We start from the raw sequence: 27,120 nt of genomic DNA, 5'->3' as shown, positions 1-27,120 counted from the left end.
CCAAAGAGAAAATATAAATCCGATTTGCATAAAACTAAATGGTCCAAAAGAAGGCTATATAAATGTCCATTTAAACATAAGACCAACTAAAATTATGTACATTCATTTCTCAAAAAATTAAAAATAACACTACCATATGATCTGGCAATTCCACTTCTGGGTAAACATCTAAAGAAAATGAAATCACGGGAGTTCCCATCGTGGCGCAGTGGTTAACGAATCCGACTAGGAACCATGAGGTTGCGGGTTCGGTCCCTGCCCTTGCTCAGTGGGTTAATGATCCGGCGTTGCCGTGAGCTGTGGTGTAGGTTGCAGACACGGCTCGGATCCCGCGTTGCTGTGGCTCTGGCGTAGGCTGGTGGCTACAGCTCCGATTCGACCCCTAGCCTGGGAACCTCCATATGCCGCAGGAGCGGCCCAAGAAATAGCAACAACAACAACAACAAAAAAAAAAAAAAAAAAAAAAAGAAAATGAAATCACTGTGTCAAAGAGATATCTGCACCCCATGATCACTGCAGCATCATTTATAAGAGCCAAGACACAGAAACAAATGACCATCAGTGGATGAATGGATAAATAAAATGTGATCCAGACACACACACACACACACACACACACACACACACAAATACTATTCAGCCATAAAAAGGAGGAAGCCCTGCCACTTATGACAACATGGAGGGACCATGAGGGGTTTCAGCTAAGTGAACTATATCAGAGAAAGACACATACCCTATGATCTCACTTCTATGTGGAACCTTAACAAACTCACAGAAAAGGAGGTCAGATTTCTTGGTACTAGAAGTGGAAGGTGGGAGCTGGGGAAGTACAGTCAAAAGGGACAAACTTCCAGTTATAAGATAAACAGGTCCTGGGGATGCTGACCACTGTCAACACTGATGTCTGTTATAGTTCAAACATGCTGAGATAATAAATCCCAAAAATTCTCATCACAGGGAAAAAACATTTTTTCTATTTTTTTTTTTTTTTTTGTATTTGTAAGAGATGATGGATGCTAACTCAGCTTAGTGTGGTAATCACCTCATAATGTAAGTCAAGTCATTATACTATAAACCCTAAACTTACACAGTGCTGTATGTTAATTATATCTCAATAAAACTAAAAGAAAAAATGTTATGTATATTCATACATTAATACTTAAAAGTTGTACTCTAGGCAAGGGATAAGAACAAAAAATACATAGAATAAATACAACTAGCCCATAAATATGAAAAACGCTTAATTAGAAATAATTTAGCACAAAGATACATCACTGTCTATCCACTTAAAGTATTTTTTTGTTGTAGTGGTAGTGATATTTTTGTTTGTTTTTCAATGGATAATTACCAAGGTCAATTTCCCCTATACTGTTGGAAAAATAAAAGTTTAATCTCTGGGCAACAGGTGTGCAGATAATTTCATTTTTTTTTTTAATATTCCCCAAATTCTCCATAATGAACATTCAGGGAAGTAACATTTTCATTTTAACTGTTAGAGTACGAAGACACAAGCATAAAGTTGGCCCACTGAGGACGCTTACCCATAGCCTCTTTGCGGCAGACATTCTAATATGTCATAGCAAAGAGAGAGCTGGTCGTTTCGTTCACAGTTATAGATGCACTCCAGTGCTATCGCCATCAGTTGGTCCTGATCAGGAATGATTTTTTGCTGCAACTAGAGGGGAAAAAAAGCATGTTGTACTAAACATCAGTAGATTTAGAGTCAGTTTTCCATATCCCAGTACCACTTCAATAGAATATTAAACAGTGCAATTAATCAGCTGCAGAAACAAATCTTGGTTTTTCTTTAGCTTACAGACTTCTAGGGTCTTTAATAATTCTAAACGAAATTGCATTTTAATTACAGAATCAGCTAGAAAAGATAATTTGTACCCATAAGCTTTGCATCTGCTGAAAACAGATTCTTCAATTTATGACCCATTCAAGATAAAGTAGATAGAAGAAACAGAGTGAATTACAAAGGCAATTCATTAAAAATGTTTCTAACCCTAAAGCCAAATTTTATGTGTTTCAATCACAAAAATATATAAAATCCCTTAACTAATATTCAGAGATGTTCGAGCCTGCTATTTTTCAGTACATTATATATTAGTCATTTAACTAAACAGTACCAACATTGTATCTGAAAGAAGTCACACTGTAATCCAGTAATATTCACATCACAGAACACACTCCATATTTCTGACACAGAAAGATAACTCTTTGGGGTCACTTTCCCATTGCAAATTACAGATTCCCATTCTTAGAGTATTTTCTGAGATTAAAAAAATTACAGATTTGTGCTTTGTTTTTCTCATCTATAAAGCTGGGATATTAACATCTGTGAGGATTAAATAAATACATGCAGAATGCTTATATTAACCAAAAAAAAAAGGAAGTGTGAAACTATTTTCTTAGAGCTCTTTTCAATAATACAGTAAGTTTAAGATAATTTCCATAATAAAGATCTACTGTTTCCAGCATTTTAGTAGAAAATTACAAAAGAAATAGGAAAGTGATGGAGAGAAGTCACCAAACAGAGGCATTTTCTCAGGAGAAAAATCACATCCATGGATGAAAGGAAGGAATGGATGGGAAGAAACATTCAAGGTTACCAGGGAAGTAAGGGTTTCTAGAAAAAAGCATCTGGGTTAAAGGACTTATATACATGGATTTCTTCAAGGTATTAAGAAACATAGCCTTAATTTGACATCAAGCTTTGACAAAGACTTAGTTATCCAAGGTTGCAAAATGACAAACTGGTGAAATAGGGACAAGCAGGGAATAACAAAAGCAAGCGTTAATAAAAATTAATGAAGAGAGCCAACTTTTCCCATTCTCCTTGTGCGCAAGGTACGGCTTCTATGCGCTTGACATGCATTAATTTCTAAATCCTCAAAACAATCCTGTTAAGTTAGTACTGTCTCTACTTAACATAAAGGGAAAATTGAGGCACTGGGAGGACAAACAGCTTGCTCAAGGCACGAGCTGGTCAGGGTCAAGTCGGGATTCAAATGCAGGCTGGCTGGGAGCCTAAGCAAGAGTGGGCTCTCACCATCCTGCAGAAGAGCTTCCTGAACAGAATGGAAGAGCCTGGGGAAAAAACACTAACAAAGGCCTCCCGCATGGAAAGAAAGCACCTGAGGAAGATGAAGAGACTGAAGGCATTCCAGTCTGGCACAACTTGGGAAACCGGCTCAAACAGAAGCCAGAGTCCTTGATGTTCTTCTCCATCTTCCTGCTTCCTATCTTTCCCTCCTGGAGACAGTGAAGTGTCGCTTGAAAGTTCTAGAGTCCATATGTGTGAGGAGGTAGGTTCAAAACCTTCTGTAAAAAGCCCTTTAACAGACCTTCAATGTGAGAGATAAAGAGTAAACTTTTTGCCCGGCACTCGAGCTCCTTCATGGCCCGATGCCAACTCTCTTTTCTGGTCCTAGGGGCCAATGCCTTTCCACTCAAAGTTTTAGTTCACCTAGATTAAGTTTCTTGCCTTTATCTAAACATGGGATTCCACCGATGAGGTCTCCCTGTCATCCTCTACTTCTACCTGGAATGTCTTCTCAAGGAACGTAAGCTTAAAACCTTAGTCTCTAAACCTCCCTAATAATCTAGTTCTGTTTGGCTGACTTCAGTTCAACTTCCCCAGATGTCTAGAGTCTCTTGCATGTGCTCCATAAATGCTGTTCCAATGAATAACTCCTCATGAATCCTTTTTCCTCTCTGTACTCCTACGGCCCCTTTGTGCTCTCTTCCTGGGCCACTCAGCGTATCTTTCTTAATACAATCTACTCTGTACACGAATCATAATGCACACATTTTAAAAGACACTTTTCACTGCTGTCCTATTAGGCGCTACAAGACATCTAACTTCACATAATGTGAGACACGCTTCCTTTTATTTCCACCATTCCTGTCCTAATATCTCAGAGGTCACTATTAAACCATCATTTGCCCCACCTCAAGTTAAGAGATGAGAGCCCACATCTAGGACTTCCTAAGACGTCAGTAAGTCTTCCCCACCACAGGCAGCAAATCAAGGGGAGGAGTTCCCATTGCGGTGCAGCGGAAACACATCCAACTAGTATCCGTGAGGATGAAGGTTCAACCCCTGACCTCACTTGGTCAGTCAGGGATCCGATGTTGCCGTGAGCTGTGGTGTAGGTCACAGATGTGGCTCGGAACCCACACTGCTGTGGCTGTGACGTAGTCTGGCAGCTGTAGCTCTGATTCAACCCCTAGCCTGGGAACTTCCATATGTCATGAGTGTGGCCTTAAAAAAGCAAAAAAGAAAAAAGAAAAAAAGAAAGAGAAAGGCAAGATAAAATCTAAGAAAGTCATAATTTCTTTTAATAAAGTCTTAAAATTATGCACTACTACACAACTAGAAACTGAACAATAGATGTTAAAAATTCCTGCAAAACCCTAGAGAATGGGGCAACAAAAGAAATCAATGAAGTAGTGAAAGAATAAGTGAAAACTAGTATACAAAAATCAGTAACTTTCATATACACAAACGATAAACAGAGAAAATGAGGGTAAAGAAAACTCAATCTGTAATATAAAGAGAAAATTAAGTGCTTAGGAATAAATTTACCAAGTGTGGAAAATCTACATGAGGAAAAACCTTGAACATTCCAAAAAGACACTCAGACAGACATGAACAGATGACATTCCCTAGTCTTCCTTTCTTTCTTTGGCTGCGCCTGCAGCAGACAAAAGTTCCCAAGGCAGGGATCAAAGTTGCACCAGAGCAGTGACCTGAGCCACAGGAGTGACAACACTGGATCCTCAACCTGCTGAGCCAGCAGGGAACTCGATATCTTATTTTTTAATAAGGTGACTGAACATTATACTAAAGTTAAGATAGTAAAAAAACATACAGAAGTAGCTTTTAAAATACTGGAATGGGGAGTTCCCATCGTGGCTCAGTGAAAACGAGTCTGACTAGTATCCACGGGGACGCAGGTTCAATCCCTGGCCTCACTCAGTGGGTTATGGATCTGGTATTGCCATGAACTGTGGTGTAGGCTGGCAGCTGTAGCTCCGACTGAACCCCTAGCCTGGGAACCTCCATATGCCAGGGGTAGGGCCCTAAAAAAGAAAAATAAATAAAATAAAATAAAATAAAATACTGGGATGGGGGAACTATAGAGGACTACAATTCATACCAGATTTTTAAAACACATCAGAAAATCTCTATAATTAAAACAGTGTGGTATGTAGTACATGGACAAACAGACCAATAAAGCAATAAAGAAACTCTAGAATTCGGCTCAAAACAAATGGAAATTTTGTGTATGACAAAGGTGGCCTCTCCAATCCCTCAGGTACAAATAAACTTTTTAACTAAATAGTGCTTGGACAACTATTCCACATCTCACACCATGCAAAAGAATCAACTCCAAATAGATGAGGAATCTAAACATAAAAATAAAGCCATACACGTACTGAAAGAAAACATGAGTGATTTTTCAAACTTACAGCAAGAAAAGGCTTTCTCACCAAGACTTAAAATATGGAAGCAATAACAACAACCAAAGATCAATTTGATTATACAAAAATAAAGTGTAAAAAATTTTACATGACATAATACATAATAAAAGTCCAAAGACAATCTACCAACTGGGAGAAAGACTCACAATAAAAAAGGGATAAGGACACTAATACGTATGCATTTCTAAAAGTTAAGGCACAAAGAAACAAAAATCTAAGTGAAAAATGAGGAAAAGGCAAGAATGGACGATTCACCAAAATGGCAATGCCTCTCAAACATATGAGAAAATGTTCAGATTCATTCATATTTAGAGAAAACACATTGAAACAACATCGAAATGCTGTTTTTCACCCATCTCACTGGCAAAAAATTGTAAACATAACAACAAATTCTGTCTGTGGAGAAACAGTCATGTTACGTTGTCTGTGGAGGAACAGCCCCTCTGAAGGGAACTTTGGTAATACGGACCCAACTCTGCCTCCAGACCCAGGAATCCCCTTGCAGGAATATACCCTGAAGATACAGCAATAATACAAAATAAATATGGACAGCTTATTCACCGCAGCACTGTTTTTAATTATAAAACCCTGGGACTAGCATAGAAAACTAGTGAGACTGAGTAACTGAATTTTCAATTTCATGTTTTAATTTCTATAACCACACACGGCCAGTGGCTATACACTGAGGAGTACAGTTCTAGAGGCACTTTTCAATTTCCTAAGGAGTATGGGCCAAAAGTAGGCCAGCAAGAAATTGAGAGTTTAGTGTTAAGCAGACTTTCCCATTTGTCCACTGGGATACGGTTTGGGATCTACAAGGAGGGTTTACTAAGCATCCAATGCTTCTAACGTGGACTCCTGAAGGACCACCTCCAGGAAGAGAGAAGGACTGAAAATAGGATCATCTCTTTGAAACCTGCAACAGCTTAATCCCCATCAGATTCAAGGGGCCATACAAGAATGGCAGGAACAGCAAACAAGAGTGGGAAAGTGGGGATGATTTGCACTTATAACTGGCTTCCCGTCGGAATCACTGCATAAATTGTCAAATGTATATTCCAGACCCTATCCCCCCAAATTCTAATCTATTCTGAGTTGGGCCTAGGAAATTGGTTTCTTTTTAATCCATATAGTTCTGATGCACAAATGCATCTTAACAATACCAGTGGAAGACAGAACAATGGCAGAAGATAGAATATTTTCCTGCCAAGTCAGCTCCATCCAGATTTGTCCAAGTTACTTCACAAGTCTCACTGTGCAAACAGGGGGTCAAGCAAAGAGCAATGGCTTAAAACAGAGATGAGCACTTAAAATCAAGATTTTATAAGAGAGAGGAAGAGTTTGGAATACATGAGATAGTCGAAAAGAGAATATTTTATTTTCATTATTGTTTCCCATTATCTGTTTCCCTAACTCTAGGAGAGGTTTATTTTTCTCTGCCTCATTTACACCAGGCTTGGCCACAAACTTCCTTCAGCCTGTGAAATGTGACAGGAAGTAACTTGAGACGCTTAGAGCTAAGAGCCGCTGTGCGGTTCTACTTTGTTCTTTTTCCTGGGCCACACGTTTGGAAAGGCGACTGCTCCTCTAGGCTTGAGTCCTGAAATGAATAATACATGGAACAGAGCAGAAGCCCAAGTACAGCCTTCAAGAGGCTTGGGAGAAATGAACGTTTGCTGTTGTCAGCTACTAAGACTGAGAGACCACGTGTTAATCAGCATATCTTAGCCTACGCTGTCTGATACAGATACATTTTATTTTACCAAAAATACCCGGTGCATGATTCACAGCAGATTCAAGGGGTATTGTTTTTGTAAAAAGTCAAATAAGGTAAAATAAAAACAATGCTTCAGGTACCATCCTAGTAAAGCAACAAGTGTAACGAAGCAACCTAAAGCATCATAATGAAACGCAGTGTGAATCGTTCATTCAGCTGCCCTTGCACACTTGCTTTCTAGAAGGGACCATGCTAGTCCCAGAAGACACCCAAGACAGAGAGGACACATCTAGGAAACAGAGAGAGAGAGAGAGAGACTGAGCACGCAACGCAACACCGTGTGACGTGGGTTGTCACGAGGCAAGCCCCGCCGCAGCCCAGAGAAGTCATGGAAGGATGCGCAGCCAAGGGACTCCTGGAGAGCAGGATGCCAAGGGACAGATGGTATCTGTTAAATAAAGCAAACAGCCTCAAAGAACACACAGAGGCATGAAAGAACCGGACAGGGTGAAGAGGTGCAAAGTTAGTGAGGGAGCTGGTGCCTTCATGGAGGGAAATGAGGCTGCAGAGGCCGACTAGAAGCAGACCGTCAAGCACCTTCCACACCAGCGCCTACCCTGCAGACAATGGTGGGCCGCCAGAGACTTTCCACAGATCACAACCTGACCAAATTTGTGTCGCAGAAAGATAACACGGCGAGAAACAGACAAGTTGGATGGGAAGGAAGAGCCCAGAACCTCGACCGTTTTCTCCTTTGTTGTTTACATATTTCAACAGAGACAAATGGTGTTTCATTCAAAAGGCACATGCTCCACTGCCACATAAAAACAACAAAGAGCTGACTGTATACAAAGGATGTACAAAACTGTAAGGAAGAAGGACCACAACAAGATTCTTCTTAAAACATTCATACTCAATCCATCCTGTTTCTCAGATGGCATTCTGCTGTCATGAGCAGCCCACCCTCGGTTCACAGTAAACCAGCCCCAATTTAAAATCAGAATAAGTAAGTGGAAATGCTTACGAGAAGATGGAAAATTTTAAACAATCAATGGACAGGGATGGTTCTCACAGACTACCCTTCCAGAAGTCAAAAATGTGCGAGGTTAACTAAGCAACACTTTCCCTTTTATCTTGATTATACTGATCTATAATCATATACCTTAGAGGACTTCAGATCGCTCACGAAGGCTAGTACACAAAGGACACTCAACTACAATTCAGGATTGGAAGGAGGCATCAATGGCTTCTGCTTGAATCCCAGCCTAATTTAAATCTCACGACAGTCAGTGCATCCAGTGACTACGCCACCCTGCTCCAGTCCCTCCAGGGGAAAGGGAGCCGCTATCCCCTGAAATAGCACATTTGATTTATGGCTAAATTAAGAGGTTATTTACACTGCAAAGTATGCAGCACGTAACAAAATGGCTTATCACCAGTAAATCTGAACTTGAACCCTACAGAAATACAGAGAGATAGATCAGTCTTCAGCAAATATAAGAGAATATAAGAATAATAACAAGATCTCCTTATGGGATCTTAAAGATCTTAATAAATATTATGAAGGTCCTCCCAGGCAGAAATCTTCTCCTCTTCTTTGGTGTCACAGTACAGCATGATGGTTGAGAACCCAGCTGGGAAATCAGAAAAACCTGTGTTTGAACCTGAGCTCCGCTCCTTCCTGTGCCCCTGGGCAACTGCCTAGCCACTCTACATCACGATTTTCTTTTCCGGGAATATTAATAAAAATATCTACCTCAGAGGATAGTTGTAAGGATTGAATGAGTCAGCACTTGTGAAGCACCTACCTACAGTGAGAATTCAATACCGTTCAACCATTAGTCATTTTGGTATTGCCAGTTTCCATAATACAATAGACAGTCGACGCGCTCGGGAGTAAATCAATCCAGATAAACATAATTGTATGAACTTCCAACAAATTTTTGGACTAAACTGCTGGAACATTTTTAAAGAATAAAAAAATGACAACCACTTCTTCTGCTTAAAGAGAAATTACTTGCAAAGCTAATTATTTAAAAGAAGAAAGAAATCAATATAAAACGTAATTCTGTAGGGGAAAAAGTACAGAGAATTTTTTTAGAAGTTAAAGTTTCTACTTACATCAGGCTTGGAATACTGAAATATCTTCAAGGGAAATTTTAAGTCCCCTTTAGCTAAAGCGACTAGATATTCCTTTAGTAGCTCATTAGCCACACCAGGGGACTGCTTCTCACAACGATGAAGAAAGGGAACCATCCACTGGTAGGCACTGGTCACATACTTGTCCTCAGGACACTGAGAATATAATTCACCAAAACAAACAAGCACAAGTTATATTAAATACCCGATAATCACAGACAACAAGTTATAAAGCTCAAAGATAAGCAGGTTCACGTGAAACAATCAAAGCCCAAACGTTCTAAAACAGACACCATTCCCCCTCACAAGGCAACTGAGAGGCAGGAGCATCACCTTCCGCCTGGGGCTGGTGGAGCCAAAGCAGCAATGGCCCACGTCATCAGTGCCATCATCACCCTGGGGCCCCTCAGCTCTGAAAGACCAAGACACTATTCCCATCACCACCACCACCACCAACTACTCCTCAGTCATGAGTCTTCCAGAGCAAAGAGAGATTCTGCCCCAGAAGTGTGCATGTGGAAAAGAGTCAGAAAGAAACAGAGACCATAGGCCAACGGCAAGTGTGAAACAGAAAAGAGCAGAGACACAGATAAACAAAGAAGCTCTAGAAAGTAACCAGCCCTAGCTACAGAATCCCAGATTCTCTTGCATCTTTTTCCTGTTTGTTTGACCCCTTCACACCCACCTTCATAAAACTCCAAATGACACCCATCATCTTACTCATTATCCCTGAAATTACACAATCCCTCCTCTTAATGACCCCAGGAGATACACCTGAACCTCTTAAGAGGCATCTTGCATGGAACACGACTCAATTTTCATGGGCTGTATCATAATGAAAAGAAATTAGTAAAGAGAAAAGAAATAGGGAGAGAGAAAAGGGCGACAGAGAAGAGGAAAAAAGATGGTGAGAGGGGTGAGAAAAGAGAGGAAAAGAGAAAAGAATATGAAAAAAAGAAAGAACAAGAGGGGCCCCCCCCCCCGCAATTCCAGCCCTTTCTCCATCCATGCAAACCACCTCCATAGCCCATCATTCTTGTCTCGAAGCTGGCTCTCTACTCAGAGGGCTCCGGAGCAATCAGTTCCTAACTTTGGAGACTACTTTCTCCCTAGAGAGATCTCCCCAAAATCTAAGAATGGTCGGGCAAACTCTCCTACACACACTAACCCTCAAGCCAAGATGTTCCCTTTACACAACCATCCGGCCCTCTGACCTTCAGTACTTTTTTTAAAGACCTTGGAATATATAAGTAGTTGGGAATTTTAACAAAGTAAAGGATTAGAAATATGATTACTGGAGTTCCCATTGTGGAATCTGACTAGGGTCCACGAAGATGCAGGTTTGAACCCTGCCCTCACTCAGTGGGTCGGGGATCCAGCACTGTCATGAGCTGTGGTGTAGGTCACAGATGTGGCTCAGATTCCACAGCTGTGACAAAGGCCGGTAGCTATAGCTCCAATTCGACCCATAGCCTGGGAACTTCCATATGCCATTGGTGTGGCCCCAAAAAGCAAAAAAAAAAAAAAAAAAAAAAATGATTACTAAAATGACAGCTAGTTTAGAAATATTCCTAGCTAGACAGAGGAGGGGGTGGGAATTATACACAGATGAGTATGAATGAAGTGCAAGGAAGGTACAAAAAAAGCCGAAATGGTTTCGGATGCCTTCAGTAATTTACTCGCTAAATTTGAACTTTTTCTTTTAAAAGTCAAGAAACTTTCCTTTATTGACTAAGTTCTCTGGCTTGAAGGGCACTACATCTTTGGCTTGGAGACACACATGAATTAAAGGACACAGGGAATACTTAAAAAGAAAGTTTTAGCATAAAACCTACACTATTCATCAGCAATCTTAGTTTTTCAATGTCTTTCATCTGCTGGAGTTCTTTCAAGGTTAGGGTTAAATCACACCCGGCTTCATAAACCAACGCTTCCAGAGTGACCAAATTATCACAGAGAACCAGCAGACCAGGAATATTCCGCTCCATTCCAAGTCGAATAAGCGATAATGCACAGTCAACCTAAAATGGAAATGTGACAGTTAGTCTACGAGTGTTGTATCTTTCCCATATATCCTAAAAGACCTCCAGTACAGAATTCTTATAATCATTTTATACAAAATCATATTACCACGAACATGCATTTCTTGTTTAGTGCAAAACATTAGAGTTCTTTATTAAATATACCAGCAACAAACTGTCTCGAAAGAATCAAATAATCAGCAAGAAATCCTGAAAGTAAAAATTAGAGAAAGACAACCATATTAAATTTGTAGAGCATTACATTTTACCAGGCAGTTTTACACATATTTGTCTACTTAAATTCTCCGAACAATGTTTAAGCAGGAAAAAACCTACAGCGAGTTAGTGATAATGCCCAGTGCATCCTGTTTTCACTCCAGCGCTCTGCCTCAACACGAGTATCTAGCTTCCATGTTCCTGTTCTGCGCCTCTCCTTCCACAATGCCTCCCATATAGATGACATTTGATAAATACTTGCTGAGCAACTAATTTTGGTACATACTTTCTCTGTTTCAATTCAAATATTTACACCTCCTTGAGACCAAAAACAAAGAAGGGCTTTTCTACAGATGCTCAGTACACAGCAAGCTCACTCCCTGTTGCCTCATCAGCTTTATAAAATGACATAGCCTAACTGATGGCAAAATCATCTAAGGTAGCCTTAACCCCGAGTGCCTTATTTACCCCCTCACTCCTGGAACAGCAATTATGAATCGAGGACCTACTACAAACTGAACACCATTCGAGACGTTAGGAATATAAAACTAAGTAAGACGAGGTCCCTTCCTTCAAAGACGTCTCTGGGATGTGAGGGCAATCTGGCTCGACTCTGTCACCCTGTTGGTGGCCAGGGTTGGTCTGGCTGATGTGGCTGGCTAGCTAGGTGTGCCCTCCCTCCCAAAGGTGCACACTCAGCCGAGGAGGACGACCATCCCTGATGGAGGAGGACTGACTGGTCAAGGGTATACGAGAAGCTGCGCTCCCCTGCTAGAAGCTCCAAACGAGCTCTCAAAGATGCCTCCAACTTGCAGGGAAACACAATCTGGTAAATGAATGATTGGCGAAGGGCGGAGGAGACTGGGATCTCAAAGAAGAGGGCACCACAGCCCAAAGGGAGAGGGTCACAAAGTCTCCCAGAGCAGGGAACGTGTAAAATGAGAGTTTAAGAATCCATGGATGTGAGTAAGTGAGGGAAGAAGGGCAGAACAGCATGGAAGGCAGAGAGGCAAGATATGCTGGGCAAGTATGACTAGTTCCCTAAACCGAAAAGAAGGTATGAAGTGAAGCAATGAAAAACCAGGCTAGGAGTTCCTGTCGTGGCGCAGCAGAAGCAAATTCGACTAGTGTCCATGAGGATGCCTGTTTGATCCCTGGCCTCGCTCAGTGGGTCGAGAATCCAGCGCTGCCATGAGCTGTGGTGTAGGTCACAGATGCGGATCTGATCTAGCGTTGCTGTGGCTGTGGCAGAGGCTGGCTGCTACAGCTCCGATTCGACCCCTAGCCTGGGAACTTCCATATGCCAAGAATGTGGCCCTAGAAAGGAAGGAAGGAAAGGAAAGAAAGAAAAATGAGACTAAAATAGTAGGGACAGGCCTAATCAAACAGAACATTGTTCACCAAGCTAAGGTACTTGTAGTTTATCCTGAAATGTAAATATTATCAAAGGATTTTCAACTGAGGCATGTCATAAACAGTCTTACACTTTGGAAAGAATACTCAGTATTTACTGAATGATGAGTGAATTGCAAATGGACTGGACTGAAAATAAGCAGACTAATTAGGAGAACTGCAATTACAAGTATTAGAAGACCCTCTATTAGTGACGCTCCAGCCCCCTGGGGAATAACAATATTTAAGGGGCAAGCCAAAGACTCTGCACCACACAGAGGTGAAAATGAACCAAGACAAGGACAAGGAAGATAGTGAAATGGATTCGCAGAAGACTACCAAGAAGAGATGGCAGAAAAGAGGAAGAAGCAGTTGTCCAAGGACAGTCTTGTTACCAAATGAAGGGAATCGGACATTAAAAGGCAAACTGGGAGTCTGTCTGATGGAGTTTCAATGGAGTGGCAGGAGTAGCCAGACCCAAGGGAAACCAGGAGTGAACACTGAGAAAGTGATGACAAAGAACAGTGTGGCGTGGCAGAGCTGAGCCATGCTGGAAAGAAGGCAGCTAACAGAAGCCAGGGAGAATATATGTTCTATCTACCTATCTATCTACCTACCTACCTGTGTGGTGTGTGCATGCGTGTGTGTGTAAATGGCTCAACCACCGTTCTGCAAAGCACAAAAAGCAGGATTAGAAACTAACTGAGACACTGCGAGTATACCAATCTTGCCCCCACCCACACACAGCCTCCCACATTATCGCATCACAAACACCCTCCACCAGGGTAGTACAACTGTTACCATCAAGGAACCTATATGACAAACCGTCATCACCCAATGGTCACAGTTTAAACACCAAGGTTCACATGGGTATTTACTCTCTAAGGGTTTAGACAAACATATAAGACATGCATCCATCATTATGGCATCATACAGAGTATTTTCACTGCCTTCAAAATTCTCTGTGGGAGTTCCTGTCGTGGCTCACCAGGTAACAAACCAGACTAGTAACCATGAGGATGCAGGTCTGATCCCTGGGCTCACTCAGTAGGTTAAGGATCTGGCATTGCCTTGAGCTGTGGTGTAGGTCACAGACGCGGCTCGGACCCTGTGTTGCTGTGGCTGTGGTGTAGGTTGACAGCTACAGCTCCAATTCTACCCCTAGCCTGGGAACATCCATATGTCTCGGGTACAGCCCTAAAAATAAAAAAAAAATCTCTGTTCTATCCATTCACCCTTCCTTCCCCCATCAATCTCTGGCAACCATAGATCTATTACCTGTCTCCATTGTTTTGCCTGATTCGAGTTAAGGGACATTCTAGCAAAAACAGTCCATAGCCTGTTCAGACTGGCTTCTTGAACTTAGTAATATACATTTAAGATTCCTCTACATCTTTCAATGGCCTGACTAATCATTTCTTTCTTAGAGCTGAGTAATATTTCACTGTGTGGATGTACCACTGTTTATCCACTTGTCCATGAAAAGACATCCTTGTGTAACAAACATACCACTAAAAATGCAAGATGTTAGTAACTGGGATAAATAGTGAGTAGGACAGAAAGTGAGGAGAGTATATGGGAACTCTGTACTTTCTATTCAATTTTTGTACAAACTGAAGACTCTAAAAAAATAAAGTATTAATAAAATAAACAAATAAAGACAAGTAGGTGTAAAAATAATATTTTGCATTCCAGTATGGTCCTTTTTTGTTAGTGCTACTTTCTTAAAAACGTGAATAAATATTGTGTAACCCAAATTTCAGTCACTTAAAACTAAAATTCGTATTAGCAGAAAAAAAAAAGAGATATACAGATCAATAAGAGAAAATTGAGGAGTTCCCGTTGTGGTTCAGTGGTTAACGAACCTGACTAGCATCCATGAGGATGCAGGTTCGATCCCTGGCCTCGTTCAGTGGGTTAAGGATCTGGCGTTGCTGTGGCTGTGGTGTAGGCTGGTGGCTACAGCTCTGATTCGATTCCTAGCCTGGGAACCTCCATATGCCACCCGTGCAGCCCTAGAAAAAGACCAAAAAAGACAAGTAAGAGAAAATTGAGAGTCCAGAAATATATATATATATATATATATATATATATTTTTTTTTTTTTTTTTTTTTTTCCTGGCAAAGGAACAAAGAACACACAATGGAGAGGGGATAGTCTCTTCTTGAATGGTGTAGGAAGAGAATGCAAAAGAATGAAACTGACCACTATTTCACACATATGCAAAAATCAACTTAAAATGGATTAGTGACTTGCATCTAAGACCTGAAACCATTAAGACCCCTAGAAATAAACACAGGCAGTACATTTTTTGACACAGATTAGAATATCTTTCTGGATCTGTCTCCTCAGGCAAGGGAAACGAAAGCAAAAATAAACAAGTCAGACAAATATCAAACTTTTAAAAAGCTTCTGCACAGAAAAGGGAACCATAAGCAAAACAAAATAAAAAGGTAACCTACCAAATGGGAGAATATATTTGCAAATCATATATCTGATAAAGGGTTAATATCCAAAACATAAAGAACTCGCACAACTCAACAACACACAAAAAACAAAAACCTGATTGAAAAATAGGCAGAGGAGCTGAATAGACATTTTTTCCAAAGCACACACACAGATGACCAACGGGCACGTGAAGAGATGTTCAAGATCACTAACAGGCAAATCAGAACCACAACAAGACATCACCTTGCGGTCCTTACAATGGCTACTACCGAAAAAGCAGCAAATAACAAATGCGACATCTAGAAGTTCAGCTAAAAACCACCAAGTGCTCAGACAAAACTGGTCCAGACAGGATCCTTCTTATTAGCCAGAGACAACAGTAAACTGCAAGCGTTTGTAAATTCCTATAAATCATATGATGCCATTGGTCTTAAAAGATATCTAGCTACATGGCCGATAACCTACATTTGCCTATAAAAACTACAAAAAATGCACCTCTTCAACTCACTTGAGAGCTTTCTTCATCAGTTATCACCAGGTTAGTTTCTGCTGTATCAGCAAAGTAATAATAATGCCTTTGTTAACGTGACCAGTATGAACTGCTCATGTCCAGATGCATGACGCTGGTTTAAGACTACTGTCTAGTGGGAGCAGAACTGTCCACCAGGACACGTTCTGACAGTCTGGGTCGGCATTTCTGTCTACCCAAGTATCAGTGGAACTTACTGACACCAAGCAGGTGGAAGCCAAGGATGCCGGACATCCCACTATGGGTAGGGAGGTCCAGCACAACCACCTTGTCTTAATCCCTGCCTACCTTTTCAAATGTCCTGAGGAAAAAAACAAAAAAAAAAAAAAAAACATGTTTACCATCATTTGCTCACATCCCAGATAGCAATTTGTGGTTGTTTAACTCAACAATACACTTGAATCTGTCTACAACGTCAGCTACCTTGTTCAAAGTGATTCCTCACTGACTTGAGTCACTTTTTTAGCGTCGTCATGCCCAAGCAGTTACTTATTTTACTTATCCCATACATCAGTTAAGTCCCTATATTAATTTTTATAATTAAATAAGATATGGCCATGATTTTCACATCAGCATAGTAAGGAAGTATTACAAAATATTTACTACAGAAAAGATAGGCTGGGTCTGAAAATAGAGGACCACTTTTTTAGATTAATTTATCTTGCTCTTGCTCTCAGTCATTAGGATTCTCTAAGTGTGTAATTATATGGACTCTATATGAAAGATTAGGCAGAGACCTAGATTTGTCTTGCTCTGCAACTGCATATCCCTGAGCAAATGGTTCACTTTCTTTTACGGTGTATGGACCTAGTTTATCCGCCTACAACATAGAGAATTAGACTAAATCGCCTCCAGAGAGTCTTTTCACTCGGGTATCTTCGAATGCTAAACATTTTCAAATGTCCTTAGCCATCTTCTAAAACCTGAAAAGTCAATCATAAACATTCTCACCCATCCTCCCAAAATTCTAGTCTCTAATAGTCCCATCGGCTCGAGCAAATAATCTTCAATTCTATGAATACTAAAAATAGGAATTAAATTAAGCAGAAATTCAAGAAGGCTATCAAATGGAGACACAAGGCCATGCCAGATACACTAAGTAGAAATTTTAACAAAAGGGTTTATTCCTTCCTGCTCATCAGACCCTCTGGATAAAACCCTTCCTGTCAAATGAAAAACTGATGGGAGGAAATCCAAAGCCAAGACCACAAGTATAATGAAAAAGTCAACCACTGGCCAGACTCTGAATGAGATTTCAAAGGGCATTCTGCCACCCTTGCTCCAAATTGCCAACTTCTGTTCTCTAGGAGGAAGACAACTCTTGCTTACATTTGCAGAGAACACAATTAGTAGAATTGTTAATGTTCTCTTCTACAAAATTTTCTTTGTTGATTTTCACTGACACTGGTAAGACCTTACTCCCTGGAAAAAAGCAAGGTCCAGAGTCAACAGGTCTATGAGTGGAAGAGTCGAGATGTGTATTTTGATCTCTTAAGCTTTAGTACAACCCTCATCTCTCTCTCTTCCACACCCCCTCTCTAATGAAGTTATTATGCATCTCAGTAAAGGCACATGGGAACTGAAGGAAATCAGGCTTGGACTCAAGGCATTAGAAACAGCTTCAAACAGGGTTCCTGGAAAGCCAAATAAAAATCAGCTGGATTAGTGCACTAGGACAGGGGACTCATCAAGCATTTTTATGTTGATACAATCTTTTAAATTAAAATGATATTAAGTCTATTAAGCATATATGGATATTCTGAAAAATAGGTACATATTTTGCAGCTTACATTTTCAAGAAAGATTTTCAACAACTTTGCTTGTAAGTATTTGCTTTTTAGGAATCAAAAAAAAGCCGGCGAGAGTTTCTGAGGCAAAGAATGTATGATTAAAAGTAGTAAGAAATATTCATTCCATCCTTTGCAAACCACATACTGACCCCTGGCACTGCTGTCAGTGGCCAAAGCACACACTGAATGCCAAGGGTCCGACATGACACCGCTGGCCTCACCTGTCGAGCAAAATGCTCGATCTCCTCTGCTCTGCTCTGGTACCAGTCCATAACCTTCTCCACTGTCAGCCGGGGCGTCCTGTACCTCAGTAACTCGGGCTGTGCAGCGTACAAGAATTCACTTTCATCTTCGAGACTGGGCTCAACCACCATTCTGCAAAGCACAAAAAGAACAATTAGTAATTGATTGAAATGCTGGGAGAAATTATAATTTTGTGAAAGAGAGGGAGGCAGAGATGGAGATGGTGAGAGAGAGGTTACTGAGATGGGCAGTATGCATGCGTGCGTGCGTGTGTGTGTGTGTGTGTGCGCGCGCACCTATACATACCTGCACACTTATAAGATAAATGGGACATTTTTCAAATGCTTATTTACTTTCCTACTAGTTTTCCCAATTAAAAAAATCAGAATAGAAAATAAATCAAAAAAAAAAACTATGCCACAAATGAATCAAGTGAGTATTTAATAAAATCAGAATCACCCTAAGAAGCTTTTAGAAAATCCACATGGCTGGGTGCCTGCCACAGGCCTATTAAATCACAGTCCCCTGTGATGGCAAGCCAGGCCTAGTTTAGCAAAAACACCTCCAGTTGATCCTGATTCAAATATAAATTAAGAAGCCTTATTTTCCATGTTCATAAAAATAAGAGGAAATATGCCTTATTTATGCTGATTATATTATCTGACGTTATATTACTTTAGTAGGTCAGCAACAGAGGAATGCACTGACATTTGCAAAAGTGAAAAAGAAACACCAACTAGAGGACTGTAAACAGGGAAAACATCACAGGGCTCATAAATTATGAGGAGTTTTTATAAGGATGACCCTGACCAATGGCTTTCAATGGTTAAGGACTGAAAATGGGGGAAAAAAAAACTAACTTAAACTAAGGTATTTCAGATAGAAATAGGGGAAAGGCCAGGTTCCATGAGGAATATTCATTCATCTAAAGTAAGTCAGCAGTAAATGATAAGGGGTAATTGTCACTACTGTAAGGCAATGAATGGGCTTTGAAGTCAGAACCCAAGTGTAATTCCATCACTGGAAGCTGTGAAATCTTGCGTAAGTTATTTATTTAAAACCAATCTGAGATTCATTTTATTCATATAAAAAATGGGAATAATACCATGCAAGAATATTCAAAATAAAATAATAAAGTACACAGAGAACACTAACACTGCCTGGCACGGAATAGGTGCTTAATTTTTATTTACAGGTGTTATTTTCACCGAAATTACTAGCAGTCATAATATATAAGTTGACCCAAAATTCACCAATATTTGGGTGTTTTACCTTCATGCCCTGGACAAGCTATTGTGCAACAGCAACTGATATTCCTTTATCTAACTAGTCTTACGACTGTCTTTACCATTCTGACCAGTGGCTTTTCCCCATTACTTCTGCTAAAATCTTCCCTTTAAAGCTGCCCCATTTCAAAGAAGTACCCACAAGTAATTTTAAGTCCCTTTGCTGTTTTTTCAGTCCTTATCTTATTTCCCCCTCAGCAGTATTTGATAGGACTTCATCACTTTCTCCTTCCAGAAACATCCTTAGCTTTCATTCCGGTATGCCATACTGTCCAGCCACACACATCCCATCTTCTGGCTGCTCCTCTTCAGTCATCCTTGCTAGACTGTCCTCCTTCAGCGACCATTAAATACTAGCTCTTCCAAACACTCCAGGTTCCTCTCTGCTCCCTGGACTCTCTAGGTACCACCCTCCTTCAATGCTACAATATAATTTACCACAGACATTACAACAACCTCTATATTTTTACCCCTGACCCAGACTTCACTTAAAAGCGGAAAAAGCATCCTTCTATTTGCTCTTAGATGTTTCTCAGGCATTTCAAATGCAACAAGATCAAAACTGAATTAATGATATCCTGAGGTAATAGTTATTTTTTTTTTAAACAGAAACCTGATTATATCTTCCCCACAGCTGCTTTTACAGGTTGTCATCTGCCATAAAGTATTTTAGCCTCATCTTGGTGTCAAGCTCACTTCTGTTCTGTATATTTCAACAAGATAGGTCTTATTTTCAGTCCTTGAAGGAGAACCTCACCATGAGCCTTCTTAATGCTCCTTATTTGCCAAACTCGCCCTCCAACGAGCTAAATCCCACTCATCCTTCCAATCTCAGGTTTCGCCTCACTTCCCCAGGAAAACCTTCCTTGGCCTCCTTCCAGTTTAAGTCTGCCTATTATATGCTCCTACGGCCGCTGCATGTCCCCTTCATAACCTTTCATCACATGAGTAATTTACAGAAGCAGTGTCTTTCCTGCTAGATTATGTACTTTATGAGTAGAACTACTGCAGGCTCTTCTTCCTCCAGTATTACTGGACCTAACAGAGGACAGCATTAATTACAGTGGACCCTTGAACAACACGGGTTTGAACCACACGTGTCCACTTACATGCAGGTTATGTACCATAGTAAACATTACAGCATAGTAATATTTACATAGTGACACCATTCAGGGTTGGTCAAATCCATGTACAGAGAAACACGGATATGAAAGGAAGGCCAATTATGAATTACAGGCAGGAGTTCCCACTGCGGCGCAGCTGAAATGAATCCAACTAATATCCATGAGAATGCGGGTTCAATCCCTGCCCTCACTCCACAGTTCAGGGATCCAGTGTTACCGTGAGCTATGGTGTAGGTTACAGACGCAGTTAGGATCCTGCACTGCTGTGGCTGTGGTGTAGGCTGGTGGCTACAGCTCTGATCCCCCTAGCCTGAGAATTTTCATATGCTGCAGGTGCGGCCCTAAAAAGCAAAAAATAAAGTAAAATAAAATGAAATAAATTACAGGCAAATTTTTGCCCACGTAGAGGGCCAGCACCCCAACCCCTGCATTGTTCAGAGCCCAACTGCAAATGGAAAAGCAACAAGATATCCCACAACCAAATTCATAGATACAGAGAACAGACTGGCAATTGCCAGAGATGGAAGGTACAAGGTGGGAGAAATGGTTCAGGGGAAATAAAAGTAATAGAATATCCGGACTTTGGACTTCCCGTGTGGCTCGCAGCATGACTACTCGGCATTGCTTCTACAGAGGCTGTGGCTAGAATACATGGACTTTAAAAAGATAGGTTCTGGGAGTTCCCACTGTGATTCAGCAGTAACGAACCCAACTAGTATCCATGAGGATTTGGGTTCCCAATTCCTGGCCCCACTCAGTGGGTTAAGGATCTGGTACTGCCGTGAGCTGTGATGTAGGTCACAGATGCGAGGCTCAGATCTGGCGTTGCTGTGGCTGTGGCCTAAGCCAGCAGCTGCAGCTCAGACTCAACCCCTAGCTTAGGAACTTCCACATGCCACCGGCAAGGCCCCTAAAAAAAATAAAAAATAAAAAGCTATGTTCTGCAAATTTGTATCATCTTTTAAAGTACCTTCTCTTCTGTCAAACTTTCCCTGTCTTTTCATTTTCAGAGTTTTAGGAGTTTCGGTGCAGCAAGTTTTGCTTATAATTTAGCCTGCGGTGCTTGGTCTAAGAAGAAATGCCCTTATTCCTTTTAGCTCCTTGCTGGAACCCTACAAAGGCCCAGGCTAAGGAGAGCGGGAAGCATCAGGCGAATCAGTGCTCGGCTGCGGGAAGCACCATCTCCAACTCAAGAGCTGTGGTCCACAGGATCACACCTTCCCTCCCGCCGCATCCACGGGCATCGGCCTCTGCCCTTTCAATGTATCTGCCTCTTCAAGCTCTCATCACGATTGGTAACCAAGGACTTCTACTTAAATATAGCTAATACATACCACACATTAAGCTCTACTTTTTCATGAAACTCCACTGCAATGACAGTGAAAGACTTTTAAAGGGGTGCAAGTGTCATGTAAATACTCAAAGAGGAATGGGCATATGGAGTAAAGAGAAACTGAACCATTATCATCCACTAAAGCAAGTCCACAGAACTAAAAAATCAAGAAGCTATCCAATTATGTTATTCAGAGACCTGAGTAAATGCCAGAAGAATCTTTTAAAAGAATTCAAAGTAGGTGAGCAAGATATAAAGATGAAGAACAAAGGGGTATGAGTTTTGCTTTCCGCTTCTTTTCTGCTTTTTTGGGGGGGTGGATGGCTGCACAGGAAGCATGCAGAAGTTCCTGGGCCAGGGATAGAACCTACACCACAGCAGTGACAATGCCAGATCCTTAGCCTGCTGAGCCACAGGGGACCCCCTGCCTATTTTTTTTTAAACAAGATTTGTAGCAAACATTAAATCTTTAATCTATTTGCAAATATATACAACTTTAATACAAAAATTAAATTTAAAACAAGTTTTTAAAAGCTAATAACAGCAAAGACCCGGCAGGACATTCAATTGCTATTACAATAAAATTCACTGAAGTGAAAAAGGTAACTAAAGGTTACATATTCTATTAACTCAGTTATCAAAACTTAAAGATACAAAATGAAGGAACACTGCCAACACTGGCGATAAAATGAAGAGACCTTCCAAATTTCATGTGCCATGGCCGCACTACCTGTAAGGGCTTTTATTCATCATTTATCAGACACATAATTCATATACATAGTTTTGAAAAAATTAAAAACATAAGATGACTCATGAGAAATGTAAAACCAGCAAGGAATATTTACCTGACTTTGAGGATTGGAAGATAAAGGGATGCAAACGCTCTTCATCTGGACTTGCAGCCCCACACCTCAGCCCCCACCCCCTTCTGCAGGACCTGACGCCTCCATGTGCTGAGGCTTTCCATGGTTAAGTCTTATCAAAGTGAAAATTCAAACTGAATCAAGGAGTTCCCATTGTGGCACAGTGGAAATGAATCCAACTGGTGTCCATGAAGATGAGGGTTCAATCCTGGTCTTGCTCAGTGGGTCAGGGATCCAGTGTTGCTGTGAGCTGTGGTGTAGGTCACGGATGTGGCTTGGATCTCACACTGCTGTAGGCCCAGCAGCTGTGGCTCTGATTCGACCCCTAGCCTGGGACCTTCCATATTCTGCAGGTGCAGCCCCAAAAAGCAAAAAACAAAACAAAAAAACTGAATCAAGAACAAAACTGACAGTTCCCATTGTGGCTCAGTAGTTAACAAACCTGACTAGCAACCATAAGAACTTGGGTTCGATCCCTGACCTTGCTAAGTGGGTTAAGGATCTGGTGTTGCCGTAAGCTGTGGTGTAGGTCAGTGGCTATATCTCCAATTCAATCTCTAGCCTAGGAACCTCCATATGCCTCAGGTTCAGCCCTAAAAAGACAAAAGACAAAAAAAAAAAAAAAAAAAAAAAAAAAGACAAAAAAAAATTTGCATGCATACCATAATAACTATGGAAAATATACCTATATATGTCAAAGAGTGAAATGAAAATAGTCGTTATATAAGGACCACCCGTAGAATAATTCCTTTGTAGCATTTAATGTTACTACATTAAACAAATTTTTAACAAACCTTGAGTAAAAAGTTTAAAAAAAAAAAAAAAGAAGTTCACTCAAACTCTCAAATAAACAACCGTCCACTACACACCACCTGTACAGGGCCTTCTATTCATCCAATCCACAAAAAAATGAAGGATCCATCATGCTGGCTCATTCTTACCTGCATTCCAGCTCCTCACACCAATCTTTTTCTCGGTGTTTACGCTCATGCCAAGGAATGATCATCAAGGAGTCACCATCATAACTTAAAAGTAAAAAAACAAAGCATAATCAGCATTTAAAATACACATGACCTCAATGGCTGGCCACACCAGGAACATGATGCAAAAGTATTTCTGTAGCCTTAAACCTCCAAGATTTCTATGTGAAGCGGTACATGATACATATCATATACAGTATTTAAATTAAAAATACCAAATTGCTGATTTCTTTTTAATCATGAAATAGTTCAAAAGGAAAAGGAAAATTCAAAAAAAATTTGGCAAGAAACTAAAGGATGGTATGGGTCATGTGTGAATACAAATTCTAAAACATTTATCAGAAGTCTACATACAGCAGAAATTGGCACAACACTGTACATCAAATACTTTAATATTTTTTACTTTAAATATTTATCAAAAGTCCACGTGTTATGGTCTTAATACCAACATAAATGGTCCCTTACCCTCAAAAAGCTAACAATCTAGAAGCTCCTTAGTGGCTCAGTGGGTTGCTGGCTCTGGTTACTGCTGTGACCCAGGTTCAATCACTGGCCCTGGAACTTCCACATCCCACAGCTGTAGCCAAAAACAAAACAAACAGAAGTTTACAATCTAACTTCCTGTGATCACAGAAATATTCTATAACTGCTACTCAATATGGCAAGCACTAAGCTACATGTACCCATATTAACCACTTGAAATGTGACACTGATACTAAAAAAGAAAACTTTATTGTTTAATTTCAATTAATTTTGTTTAATTAGTTAACCTGTGGCTGGTGGCTACTATATTAGACAGTCTAGACCTAAAGAATAGGTAACAGCAAGAGTGAAGAAATATTCTACAGGTTAAAAATGTCACTGACAAATGACAGAAGGAGAATCTAAGGGCAAAGACAAGTCCTGATTGGGTGAAATTCAGAATAAATTAAAAAGGGAGAGTCAGGCAAAGACAGTAAAGTACCACAGCAGAGCGGTGTGCTGCCCATCAGGCAAGGAGGGAAACAGAAACAGATCTGTCTTCTAACCAGCTGTGCCGTCCTTGACACACGACCTTCTAAAGTGAAGCCCTTCAAACATCACCTCTAAGGTATCTTTTAGCTCTAATATTCCATAAATCCATGAAAACAGGCCTGAATTAAGAATGAACACAAAAATTCTGAAAATGCCAAATGCCTTGCTTTTATAGTTCAGTACATCTTTTCTCGTATTTGAGTATTGACAGCAGCATCATAGCCCCAGAAAAACGACTGCATTTTTGTATATTATGAGGTGATGTTTTGTACTTTCTTATCTTACTAAGATATGAAACATGCTTTACTCAAGAAATACTTCTTAAGTGTTTGGAAATGACACAGATAAAGAGATCAGTCTTCACATAAAAGGTAATAGGAGACCACTGGGGATTAGGAGGAAGAGAGAAGCTAAAAAAGTCTGGAAATGGGCAAGTTTAATTCACCAAATAGCATCCCCTTTGAACTTACTACTATTGGTGCAAATTATCTGAAGTCAAAGTCCCCCATCAGATATTCACAATAAGAAATTTATTATATTTTTCGGAGTTCCCGTCATGGCACAGTGGTTAACGAATCCGACTAGGAACCATGAGGTTGCGGGTTCAGTCCCTGCCCTTGCTCAGTGGGTTAACGATCCGGCGTTGCCGTGAGCTGTGGTGTAGGTCACAGCCGTGGCTTGGATCCTGCGTTGCTGTGGCTCTGGCGTAGGCTGGTGGCTACAGCTCCGATTCGACCCCTAGCCTGGGAACCTCCATATGCCATGGGAGCGGCCCAAAGAAATAGCAAAAAGACAAAAAAAAAGAAATTTATTATATTTTTAAAAACACAGTATTTTACCCACTTTTTAGCCAGCATGTCATGTCCTAACAAACTATGTATCAGACATGCATTTTCGAAGACTACAACTTCATGTTTTTAAGTTTCAGAATCACATAGCTGATTATTTAGAATGGATGCAACAAACAACAGTATTTTATTTGTCACCAAGTAAAAACCTATTTTATTTTCTTCCCCATCAATAACTAATACTTTATCACAGATCACTGAAATGAAAAAGAAAAAAGTTAACATTTGGATACAAAGATAATAATAAGAATAAATTGTAACAATGAATTGAGGAACAAGGAAAAAAATTAACACTGCAACCTATTATTGCCTTTTCTAATTAAAGCAGACACGGTTCCATAAGCTACACAAAACATTTTCCAAAAATATTTGAGAAAAATTATCACAAGTTGAGATATGTATTTTCTATACAAAGTATGTGTCAGGTACAAGGGCTATTAATAAAATGATTAGTAATAGCGTGGGAATCTCAGCAAAGTAACATTTATTTGATAGTTTGAAAACTGTAAAACTGTTAAGCTTCAGTGAACAGAAATGGGTAAGAACACATACCTATTTTTATCAAAACACGCATTAAAAATAAGTTCTGCTCTGAGGCTCAGTCCAAAGCATAGGCTTGAAGAGTCCTGGGTTAACAGAGTATTTCTGCTGCATTTTCAAGGCTCAGCACAACTATGTTTACACGTTTCTAAATGTGCTGATCACCACTGACACCGCGACAAGAGTACTAGTAGCAGTATATTTATTAGCAATGACCTGCAACAGCATGAGCTTTCATATTGACTGATTTCTCACTATGGACCAGACAGAAGAAATACTTTTAATACACAATGCCTAATTTAGTTTTTCCCATTTAATATAATAGGTGATTTTATCGCCCTCATATGAGAAAACTGAGGCGAGGTTAACTTGCCCCCCGCCCCATAAAGTCAGTAAAGGACAGAGCCAAGGATTTAAACACAGCATGACAGTGAGAGTCCAAAGCTCACCCTTTTGGCCAGTAGGTGGCCACCAGGTTAGACTCCTGTGTAGCAGGTAGAGGACAATATAAACCTCCCCAAATTTTAATTCAGATGACCTAAGAAGGACCTTTTAACATGTCTATTTAAAGGATACATTTAAAATGAAATAAAACACAATCTCAACACCAGTAGACACTAGCACTAATCTTATGAAACTAACTTCTACCAAATATGGCTTGATCTGAGGTCTGGTCATCAAGACATACATAAAAACAAAAAAAAGAAAATTCTTTCTGCTCTTTGATTTTCTTCCAGGATGGTTCTACAAAGAAAATTATTTTAAAATGAATTTCAGGAGTTAAAATGGTTGCTGTAAAAACACCATAAATTCTTTGTCATGAATCCGATGACAGCATTTAAGAAAGAAAACTTCCTCTCCAGTCAGAATATTAATTCCTTAAGGGCAGATTTTTTTGTTTGTTTTGTCTATTGCCACAATCCTCAAACCTAAAATAGTGCCTGACATTCAGCAGACTTTAAAATAATGTGTCAAATGAATTAACTGACAACATAATCAAGTTTTTTGGAGTGTTTTCATGAGTATCACAAAAATTCAAAATTGGAATAGAGCAATAAAAGCAGAGAGTTAATTAACAAAACCCGATATGTCAAGGAGTTATATTTATATGCTATTTGCAAATCAGAATGAGAACAAGAATACT

The 27,120-nt window shown here is 40.1% G+C and overlaps 1 protein-coding gene across 1 annotated transcript in view; it reads right to left on the bottom strand.

Moving 5' to 3' along the window:
• Positions 1 to 27,120, bottom strand: part of NBAS (neuroblastoma amplified sequence) — a 359,592-nt gene that overhangs the window by 205,342 nt on the left and 127,130 nt on the right. The window contains 5 exon segments of the mRNA XM_021087823.1: positions 1,542 to 1,675; positions 9,332 to 9,505; positions 11,185 to 11,370; positions 17,967 to 18,120; positions 23,536 to 23,619. Coding sequence (XP_020943482.1) covers positions 1,542 to 1,675; positions 9,332 to 9,505; positions 11,185 to 11,370; positions 17,967 to 18,120; positions 23,536 to 23,619 — 732 coding nt within the window.

The sequence above is a fragment of the Sus scrofa genome, chromosome 3 (genome assembly GCF_000003025.6).
Source record: "Sus scrofa isolate TJ Tabasco breed Duroc chromosome 3, Sscrofa11.1, whole genome shotgun sequence".
Classification (NCBI taxonomy): Eukaryota; Metazoa; Chordata; class Mammalia; order Artiodactyla; family Suidae; genus Sus; species Sus scrofa.
This window is presented reverse-complemented; position numbering and strand designations above follow the sequence as displayed.